Below are 11359 nucleotides of genomic sequence, written 5' to 3' on the forward strand. Positions count from 1 at the left end.
GTATCTGTTCCATTACAATCAAACTCTAGCAGTCACATAGTTCTAGTAGAAGATTTAGCGGAAGTTGACCTCGTTGTCAATTTAACCGAAGAAGAAATTATACACTCGGAATCAGAGGCAGAGATAGGAGAGTACGGCGAAGAGGATTCAGATTCATGTCCATCAGATTATTCCATCGAGTCAGAGTAGATCTTTTTTAAAAAAAAAACTAGATTCATGTCCATCAGATTATTCCATCGAGTCAGAGTAGATCTTTTTTTAAAAAAAAATCTTGTAAAATCCCGTCGGAATACCGAAAAACTCATAAATTTGTGGTATTCGTCGGTAATCTGTCGGGATATACCGAGAAAAGACCGAGAAAACAATAAATTCGTGGTATTCGTCGGTATTCCGTCGGGAAATACCGAGGAAATACCAGCGAACGATTAATTTTGGGGTATTCGTCGGTATTTCTCCGATATTTCCTGACGGAATACCAGCGAACACCACAAAATTTACCAAATAATTTCATTTTATGATCATTAAAAATTTAATATTAAAGGTTTTTGGTTTAGAAAACATATTTTAACTAAAATATGAAAACATATTTCAACTTTTAAACTTAAAAATCTTAAAATATAAACATGATAGCTTGTTTGGACTAAAATCTTTAAAAGAACACCATACATTTTAATGTAATGATTTACTAGAATTTGTAAGTTGTAGTAGTTTATGTAATTTTAAAATTTAAGTGATGTTTTATGACTAGATAACCTTTTTTATCTCATGTACAAAGTCGTATAATAGATTTAATATAAAAATTAGATGGTTTGGTATTGTGAAACCCTGTTCCGTCGGTATTCCGTCAGAATATACCGACGGATTATCGACGGTACACACTCTCGCCATGATACCAAAGAATATTGTTCGTCGTTTTTGGGAAAAGTAAACCGCGAAAAATGCGCCAAAATTTTCGGTTCACCGGCAATTTTTAGTTCCCGACCGATTACCGAGGACTATATTCTGTCAGTATTTTCATTTCATATACCCGTAAACCCTTCTTCTTCTCCATTCTTCTCCACTCTTCTCCACTCTTCTCCCCTCTGCCGTCGATCTCTCCCTCTGTCTCTCGCGGATCCTCGGCAAAATCGCCCTTTTTCTCCTCATCCTTTCTCAATCATATAAGTTTTTCAATTTTTCTTGTTGATTGATTAGGGTTTGTAGAGATGTTATGAAAAGTTTGTTGGATTAGAAGATAGATTAGGGTTTATGGAAGATAGATTAGGGTAGGGATTGATGATAGTACATATCGTTTTAGATTAGTGATAGTAGTTACGGTCGTTAGGTTTTTTCAATTGAATTTCATTTTGGCAAATTTTATTTTTTATTTTTAGTTGGACTGTGAAAAACATTTTTTAAAGTGTTTTCATATTTATAAAATTGTGTAAAACGTTTTTTTATATATTGGACAGTGCGAACATTTTTTTATATATTTATTAAGTATTAGTAAAACATTTTTAATTAGTAAATATCTATATATAAAAACACTTTTTTATTTATTGGACAGTGAAAAACAATTTTTTACATATTGGACAGTAAAAACCTTTTGTTTTTTTATATTTATTTTTATCAAATATTAGTAAAACATTTTTAATTAGTAAATAACTAATGTAAGAACATTTTTTATATAATAACAGTGAATACATTTTCTAAAAAAAATAAAGTTTTTTTATATTTATTAAGTATTAGTAAAACGTTTTTAATTAGTAAATAAATCCCCAAATATTTGAAATACTAAGAACCCTAAAAGCCTTTCTCTATATTTAAACCGTAAAAGAATCAACTTGATTTCTCCACAACAAGCAAATTAATTTATATAACCTTTTTCTTTTGAATAATATGTAAAATTTATTCAGAAAATTTACAGACATAGCTACCGATAACTAGAGGTGTTCAGAAAAAAAAAAGCTACTGATAACTGGACTTTTTTAAAGACAGTTTTTATCTCAAACTTTATCCAAGTGATCCAAAAATATGATAAACAATACTCCAAACTGACGGTGAACAGTAACAAATAAAAGTGATGATGAACAATCTATATCTTTGTGGTTCTGTTTCAGATCAATCGACATGTAATTTTTGATCTTTTGGCAAGGTTGATTTTGTAGGCAAATCAAAATATCTTTGTAAAACTATTTTACTTTTGTTTATATATTGTGTATATATGATGCGTTTTGATATTTTGTATCATTTTCCTTATTTAAATATAGGATCTGTATTTTCAAACTGTTTTTGTCGTTCATAGTTATAATAAATCCCTTGATCCGCTTGATCTACATTTCTTCTACATGATCCGCTTGATCTACATTTCTTCTGCATGATCCGCTTGATCTGCACTTGTTCCGCTTGATATGAATGGTCTGCACCGCTTGTACTGTTTTTACCATTCTGAACCTGATTCGTCATCTAGAAGTTACAGTCTTGAAAAGGTTTTAAGGATGTAGTATAGATTAGAACTTTGAAGCTATAACCTAGGATAAAATATATATTAAACTAATAAATAATTTATTATTTAATTAGAAAATTGCATTTACATAAACTGTATTTTGATTGGTTGATTATCTTTAGTGACATGGATGGCTGGATATTGATCCTCACTCAATATAATCCAGATTGCATTTACATAAACTGTGTACTGATTGGTGGATTGTCTTTAGTAACATGAATTGCTAGATATTGATCCGCACTCAATATAATCCAAACATTTAATACGTCTTTTTGTTTATTTACCGCCAGCTGGATCCAAGACCTCAATTTTGTTCATCATGATTACATGTTCTCTAAGATCTTGAATCAAAGTCTTGGTGACTTTGACAGCGATACCACGGATGAACCAAGAAATCGGTGGCACATTAAGAAGAGAAGAGGGTTGAAATATATGCTCCATTGTCACCTTTGACCCAATCCTTCCTTTACCGCCGCTACATTTCTTGTACTCATCTTCACTAATATGCGACCTAGACTTGCACAACCGTTCCTGATCTACGTACAGTGGCTCCATTTTCCAGCTACCCTCAAACACTTTCATGTGCTTCACTTTCACTTTCTTATATGTTGCCTAAGCAATAACACAAATTATAATAAGTTCACCTAAAAATGAACGAAAACAAATTGGTTCTTGTGAGAAATATAGAGAAGCTTTCTTACGGAAACTTTTTGATGGTTTTCATCGATGATTAAATGTATTGGGATAGTCCCATTATACCCAAGTATCTTCCATCTCAAAACCTTTTCCACTTCCGTGATCTGCCTTGGTCCATCCTTCTTTAAAACCTTTGTTGCTATTGTGTCCTTCAAAGGAATTAAAAAGACCATACTCAATTATTGCTAATAGATGATTCTTAAATTCGAGTCATACAACTAGTGAGTAAAACAAACCAAACGTGTGCGCCAATGGTTCTTGTACTTGCCCATTGAATGGAAAAATCCCACGTTTCTTGGATCAGTGAACATCTCATAGACTGATTGAGGAGGCCGTCCCAATGTGAAATATATGTTTAAATGGCAAATGCCATTTTTTGTTTTCACCTTCAAAAAAATATGTAAAGACGCTTTAAGATTATTTTCCCTAAATTCTAGCATTTCCTATAAATACAAACAAAAATATATATCCAAGAGCATTGAGAATTTGAGATTATGTTTGATTCTTTGCTAATACCTTCACCTTAGCAGGTTCATCGTGCCATGGATGTTTTTTATTTTCAGACATCCAAAGTCCTGCTTGCCTCACCCGTTCATCCGAGTCATAGTACTTAGGATCGGAAGCAAACATTGGCATAGATTTAACATGGTCTAGTTCCATGGATTCGGCCTACAAAAAAAAACAAGAAGAATCTTTATCTCATTTACATAATTAACCACCAACAAAAGTATGATAGGTATTGCAGATTTGCTATTACCTTCTCTTTAGGGCTTAAAGCAGGATTCCAATACCATGGTCCCTGAAGATACCTCTCTTCTTCTGAAACTGAACTAGATTTACCCTTCTCAGATCTCTTGGTGGACGCCTACAACAGAAAACATAATCATGATCTAATCTATTCAATTAACCGATATAGTAGAATTCCGAGGGTCCTTTAATTGGTGGAAATGAACTGACCTTGAGGGATTGTTGAATATTCTGATTGATCCAGCCACCAAATCCAGGGAATATACCCATTTCTATTCCAAAGTTAGTCTACAAAAACCAACACTTATCAGATGAGAGCAAGAGTAAATAACGATCTATAGTTTTTTTTTCTTTTTTTTCGATCTATAGATTTATATTTTATAATTTGTGTAATGTTAGTTAAAGTATCTGCATCATGAGAGAATGGTATACGTTAAGTTCTTCATATGGTGAAACAATGAAGTGGGAAGCTCAGTTCTCGTGACTTATATGACGTACAAGCAAGACCATCCTCGAGAAAGAGGAGACCAAAGTGTTCAATAAACTGTAGAATGACGCATCCTGTCAGGGAATCAAAACCTTTTGGGGTAAATCGACAATATTTATTCACAAATTGTATTATGGTTACGTTCTCCACAAGCTTTGAATTTGTGTTTGGCTTTAGTCAAATGATAGGGAAATCGGTCAATTCATATATCAATAAAGGGCCAAAAAGACCTTGGTCCGATCAATACATATACTGATTATCTGTGCTAAAATGTTATTTATTTTAATTTCATACACGAACTAATAAAAATAGACTAATCATACATTGACATTTTTTCCTTAGTCAAATGTTTATAGATGACAAAATGTCTGAACTGCCTATTATCAAATCTGATGAAGTGGGGGTGCCAACCCGGGATGATCCAGTGACTATTCTGACAAACAGATTCATCGTCTGTATTATCTGTGGTTTACAATATATCTTCAGTAAATATTTAGTTCTGATATTTCTTCTTCTTCTCATCTGTCTTTAAAAGCTTAAGGGATTTCGGAAAAAAGGAGTAAGTAGTTTGATTTCAATCTTCCTCAAATCTCATTCATTTCTCTGTATTTGATTCTTTTCGTTTTTTTTCTTCTTCTTTTATGCTTCTTTTTTCTACATATTGATTTCAGTTTTACTATCAGTTGCGATGATTAAGAAAGTGATAAGGAAGAAATGGGTTCACGTGAAGAATCTGGAAATAAAAAAAAAGAGAATTTAGATGGAGCTTTATAGAGTTGCTTTTATAATAACCCTAAGAGCATCTTGCATAAACTCACTTAATCACTAGTTTTAGCAGTGGATGCGGTGGTTCATGATGTAATGTTACAGAGGAAGAGGATGATTAGAAGGGAAGAAATAGAAAGAATTAAATATTTATTAGTAATATAGTTTGAGCCATAGAAAATATAAAAAATGAATTAGATTGTAACAGTGGTTGAGCGATAAAATTGTTCAGGGATTCTAACTCTCTTTCATCAGATTTGACAAAATAATAAATTTTTAATAGTTTTATTTTAACCGCTCAGAACCACGTAATCTTCCGCTAATAACATGTCATCATCTATAAACGTTTGACTAACAAAAAAAAATCAATCTATGATTTAGTCTATTTTTATTAGGTCGTATATAAAATTTAAAATAAATCTATATTAATATATGTTTTAGCACATTTTACCAGTGTATAGTGATCGGAATCACAATCTTCTGTTAATGTATGAATTGACCGATTTTTCGATAATATGATATGAAGCATTTACTTTTAATTTTGTAACTTTTCAGCTTTACTTTGGGATTTAAATCTTAAATTGTGTAATCTGAAAACTTCGTTAAGGCTGGTAAATATTTAATCAGATTATGATTAATTTGGTTCATAGAAATACATTTTTAATATTTAGTCCATTAGAATGCTGAAAATATTACTTAGAAACCTAATAATATATATATATATATATATATGTATTTTTTTTTGAAAAAATAACATCTTATATTTTTGGGAAAATTTTCAAAACAGAACAAAAATTCAGCATGGTTGTCCATATGATATAAAACCATCATTAGTTGCCATTTTAGTGTTGTTCAAAAAACAAAATTGTCATTTTAATATAATTTTTTTCACAATCCCAAAAATAGCCCTTGATTAATCTAATTAAACACATTAAACTAATAGATTTTTTAAAAAAATTAACTAAAAATGTTTTAAAAAGGGAAAACAAAAACAAAACTTTAAAAAGTTTTTAATAAAAATAAAATCGTAAATTTTGTAAAAAAAAAAAATTAAAAAATTGTTTTAATAAAAACATTAAATAAAATTTATAAAAAACGTTTTACATATTTTTATTTTTATAAAATTTTTAAAAAGTTTTCGATAAAAAACTAATAAAATAAAATTTGTAAACCTTATAAAATAAAGTTTTATTTTTATAAAAAGTTTAAAACGTTTAGTTTTTTTAGTTTTATCAAACCTTTTAATAAAATAATGTTTTTAACTTTTTAATTAAAGTTTAATAAAAGTAATCTTTGTAAACTTTATGAAAATAAAAATAAAACTTTACAAAAAGTTTTTAGTAAAAAAGCTTTAAATAAACTTTATAAAAAGCGTTTAAAAAGTCTTTTTTTATAATTTTTTTTGAAATGTTTGTAAATTTTTTAGTTTAATTAAAATTAAAAAACAAGAGTTTGTGAAAATCACAAGATAAACTATAGAGATATCATAGATTTATGAAGAAAAAAATGCAAAATCATTTTTTCACATGTAAATTCGAAAATAACACGTTTTAGGAAGTTAGAATATTTTTAGGATATTTTTAGAATATTTCCTGAACTGAAAATTTCATTAATTTCGCAAAAAAAAATCAGGTGTTATTATCCGTAGAAGATGCCTTCTAAAAGTTTTGAAAAATGACAAAAATCCTGAATACGCTTTCTACTCATTGTAGACGTAAGAATATATTGTTGAAAACATATTCTCCGAAATTTAGAATACTTTATAAAAATAGAAGATGCATTCGGAAGGAAAGTAGATAGCTTTACGATTAGTAGAATGCGCATTCCACTTATTTAGAGATTTAGTAAATAGTAGAATGTGCGTTCTAAAAGAAGTAGATGAACGTGTTTATTTTAGAACTCGTTTTCTACTATACCTTTTTCGTAGAAGACACATTCTACTTTTAGTAGAACGTATTTAAAAGATTTATTTATCAAGGTTTTGAAAAAAAAAATCAGTGTGTATATGGATGTTTTATTAATTGTTTATATTTTTAATAATTTTTTGATTCACAAAAGTATTTATTTCATTAGTTTTTAGAAATACAAAGGATAAAAACGAGAAAAATTGGACCAAAAAAGATTTATACCAAAAGGACAACATCCTTGTTTTTTTTTTTTTTTTTTTTTGGCAATTTTCTCTATTTTTTTCCGGTTGATGTACGTAACCAATTTTTTGTGAGATTGGATTAGTGTTACTACATACGAAGTAGCCGGTGGTGGTGGGAGTTATAATTTTTTTTTCTAAGAATTTAAATGTATTGAACAAAATAAAGTTGAAGTATTACTTACATGAGGTAGCCGGTGGTAGGCCTAGCCGGTGGTGGTGGGAGTGATACTTTGTTTTTTTCTAAGAATTTAAATATATTGAACAAAATAAAAGTTGAAGTTTACAAAATGTCATCGATAATTGATCCACGGAAAATTAAAAGTTATGGAAGTTAAAAGACAAGCAATTCTTGGAATTGCAAAAGAAGGAGGTGTCGGAAAATACTTAAGCCTCCCGAACACTTTGGAAAAAGGAAAAAAAAAATCTTTTCACCTCAGTTGTGGATTGTATCAGGCAGAGAGCGTCAAGCTGGTCGTCACGTTTTCTCTCCAGAACAGGGAAGCTCACCATGCTTAAAGCGGTCCTCACTTCCATCCTTACATGTTGGGATTGTGAAAGCCCATGTCCAACTCTATTTATCCGATTAGTACGATATTGTCCACTTTAGGCCTTAATGGCAAGCCCGCATGAATTTACTTTTGGTTTCCATCCCAAAAGGCCTCGTACGTATTAGAGTTGGACATCTCTTTATATATTAGACACTTCTTATCTAATTCTCCAATGTGGGACTTAGTTTGTCATCTCACATTCTCCCCCTCAAACTAAGGATCACATTCATGACATCCAGAATCTTCTGACTTGATCTCTTTCACACACACCTCTCATTCTTAACTCATAGGATATACCATTCATCACTCGAAGGGTATTTAGGTCTCTTTGCAGATTTCTCGTCAACCGCTCTGATACCAATTGTTGGGATTGTAAAAGCCCATGTCCAACTCTATTTATCCGATTAGTACGTTATTGTCCACTTTGGGCCTTAATGGCAAGCCCGCATGAATTTACTTTTGGTTTCCATCCCAAAAGGCCTCGTACGTATTAGAGTTGGACATCTCTTTATATATTAGACACTTCTTGTCTAATTCTCCAATATGGGACTTAGTTTGTCATCTCACATTACATACACCATGTCATGTTTTCAAGTACATGTTAGTCTATGCAAACGCATTCAAAGGGCCCTAACTAGGTTCTGGTGAAATCCTTCAAACGATAAAAAATGTATGTGTTGGGTTTCATGGGATAAGTTAACTCGACCAAAGACTTCAGGAGGACTATGCCTAAGGGACATACAGATTTTCAACCAAGCCCTACTAGCTAAACTAGCATGGAAGATACTAACATCCCCGTCCTGTCTGTTAGCTAGAGTACTCAAAGGCAAATACTGCCACAAGAAAAACTTTCTAGATGTGGAGTTACCTGCTGTGTGCTCACACGGTTGGAGAAGTATGCTCTACGGAAGAGATCTTCTTAAGGAAAATCTGGGGAAGGCCTTAGACAATGGTCAGGATACGAGAGTGTGGAAAGACGCCTGGATAAGCCTTGACTCCAATCTCAAACCATGCGGTCCGATAAGTGAAGCGCACCTGGATCTCCGAGTATCAGATTTACTAACAGATGATCTAAAATGGAACTCGAAAAGAATTGAAGAGGTGCTGCCAGAATTTACCTCAAAAAAATTTGTGCCTAAACCAGAGCAAAGAAGGAGCAAGAGACATCTTTGTGTGGCAGCCCCTACGATCAGGTATCTACTCGACAAAATTGGGATACAACTCTGAAGTAATCAGAAGAAACCCCCCTGCATACAAAACACTATCAACACAACATGCCAGGACCAAAGCTTCAACTGGATTAAGGATGTAAGAGCAAGCAAGGTGAACTTTATACTTTTGATTTTGTTGTGCTATGTTCAAATCGAAAACTTCAGGATTGCCGGTTACTTTATCTTTCTTAACAAAGTTTTGGAGAAAATAATTATGTTCGCAGATATTGTTTGTCGTTTTACCTCCCCTTTCTGACTTTCTAATAATATCGAAGGATTAGTTTCTTTTTGATTCATTTTTATCTATACACTAGATAACACATTCGCCTTGAGCAGGGTGAATTTATATGAAAATTATTTAAGACATATTGTATGAAAAAATAAAATTTATATTATTGATCGAATTAATATTTTGACCCTTAAACAATTTTTAAAACTTTTTTATTAATTACATAATTTGTTTACTGATGAGCTGATCTTAACTTTAAAAATATTTTAGATCAAAAATCACTTATCGCATAAGAACCTAACGTTTAGGCCGAATAATCTCAAGCCTACTATTTGGTTACAATGTAACTATGTCAACTCAGTTTTATATCATGATTTAACAATTTAAAAGTTAATTATGGTTATAAGAAGTTTACTTTCATGTGACAATCCTATCTATCTTCAATGTTTTTTCTCTTTTTGTCGCTTTTTCATTTTGGTTATTGCTCGAAATAAATATTGATTTTTGGAGTTTCTTCTCATTTTGTTCTTTTATTTTGGCATGAGATTTAGAAATGTTTAAGATTTAAATTTATTAAATAGATACATACTTAGGTTAAGATTTGCATCTTGTGCATAATAAATATTTTATATATATTATTTATTTTCTATTTTCTGCATATTATGAAATAATAAAATAATAATTATATATTAAACAACTAAAAAATCAGTTACTAATATGTAATGAATTGGTGTGTGCATATAAACCAAACGATTACTCTTGTCTGTTCGAAATCATTTTAGGGTAAATATCAAAACAATCAATCTTATCTATGTATATGATGTATAATTAAATTTAAATGATATTAACATAGATATATAGTATACTTTTAATTTGGATATTTATTAAATGAGGTTTCTACTTATATAGTTCATAATTATTTGCATATTTGTATAATAAAATTTTACACCAATGAATTGTTTTTTATTGTGGGATGTTTTGGTTTCATTATTTATAATCATTTAAAAAATAATAAATATTTCAAAATTAACGTATTAACTTTTCAATATATGTTCAATTCAAATATCAAAATATAAGTATGTATTTTCATATGATGTATAGTTTAATTTAAACGATATTAAATATATATTAACATAAACACCTATTAAAATAAAATTATCTATTCATATTTTTTATAATCACTGTATCTTATTACATAAAAAAATTTAAACCTTGATCACAAAATTTTATGTGATACTGTCAACAGTTTTAGTAATTTATACTCGTTTGGAAACATTCAAAATACAACATATACAAAGCACCTAAATTTTTATTATATGATTAATGTAATAGTTGTAATTTATTTTAATAATAAATAATTAAAAAAAATGATAAAAATATACATATTTGTTAGCAAATTTTTATTATTTAAAATCATTAATTGTCATGTATATATTATAATCACATTAGATAATTACGTAGGTTTTATTTAAGGAAATAATAGATAATAAATTTTAATTTGATAATTGAATGGTTTATAATGGACATACTATATAATATAAATTCCCTAGCAATTTAAAGTAGTTTAATTTTAGACTAACAAAATTATGAATTGATTCTCAAGCCGCCACGTAAGTAAATTTATATTACAATTACGTGACAACTCAGCATGATACTTTTTTAACTAGTAAAAACTAAATGTTAAAACTTTTTTAATGTTTCTCTATTGATATATAGGAAATTAGGAAGATATTTCAGATTCTTTTAGACCAGTTAATAAAAAAAAAAGATTCTTTTGGACCATATTATAGCCTCAATCATGTCATTAAACGTATCAAACATTTGAGATCAAGAAGCAAAAGTTAACAGTAAAATTCATCGAAGAAGGAATGTGGATACTTAATTTTTTAATGTCTAACAGAGATGAAATTTATACGAATCTACAACAAATTTTATATAATAACAGTATTGATATATAATATGTATTATTAAAAATAAGTTTAAATCAATTATTTATCAAATACAAGAAAAACTGTACAAACAGATTTAAGTCTTGGCATATA

At 29.7% G+C, this 11359-nt stretch overlaps 1 protein-coding gene and 1 long non-coding RNA gene across 2 annotated transcripts; both read right to left on the reverse strand.

The window, feature by feature from the left end:
- Positions 1-2527: 2527 nt before the first annotated feature.
- LOC108806383 (uncharacterized) lies at positions 2528-4942 on the reverse strand. The gene is made up of 6 exons (XM_018578481.2): positions 4139-4942; positions 3939-4046; positions 3698-3850; positions 3418-3567; positions 3187-3330; positions 2528-3097 (listed from the first exon to the last, which is right to left on the reverse strand). Exons 1-6 carry the CDS (start codon positions 4196-4198, stop codon positions 2762-2764), a joined length of 951 nt encoding a protein of 316 aa, XP_018433983.1. The 5' UTR covers positions 4199-4942; the 3' UTR covers positions 2528-2761.
- Positions 4943-7621: 2679 nt separating this feature from the next.
- LOC130497047 (uncharacterized) lies at positions 7622-9336 on the reverse strand. The gene is made up of 4 exons (XR_008936086.1): positions 9214-9336; positions 8996-9124; positions 8746-8912; positions 7622-7856 (listed from the first exon to the last, which is right to left on the reverse strand). It is a non-coding gene; the product is annotated as an uncharacterized LOC130497047 (long non-coding RNA).
- Positions 9337-11359: the final 2023 nt, after the last annotated feature.

The sequence above is a fragment of the Raphanus sativus genome, chromosome 6 (assembly GCF_000801105.2).
Source record: "Raphanus sativus cultivar WK10039 chromosome 6, ASM80110v3, whole genome shotgun sequence".
NCBI classification, from domain to species: Eukaryota; Viridiplantae; Streptophyta; class Magnoliopsida; order Brassicales; family Brassicaceae; genus Raphanus; species Raphanus sativus.

Coding starts and splice junctions, on each gene's coding strand:
- LOC108806383 (XM_018578481.2), bottom strand. CDS start 4,198: ATGGGTATATTCCCTGGATTTGGTGGCTGGATCAATCAGAATATTCAA. Junction 3,568..3,697: donor ATGAACCTGCTAAGGTGAAG/GTATTAGCAAAG, acceptor ATTTTTTTGAAG/GTGAAAACAAAAAATGGCAT. Junction 3,098..3,186: donor AAAACCATCAAAAAGTTTCC/GTAAGAAAGCTT, acceptor GTTATTGCTTAG/GCAACATATAAGAAAGTGAA.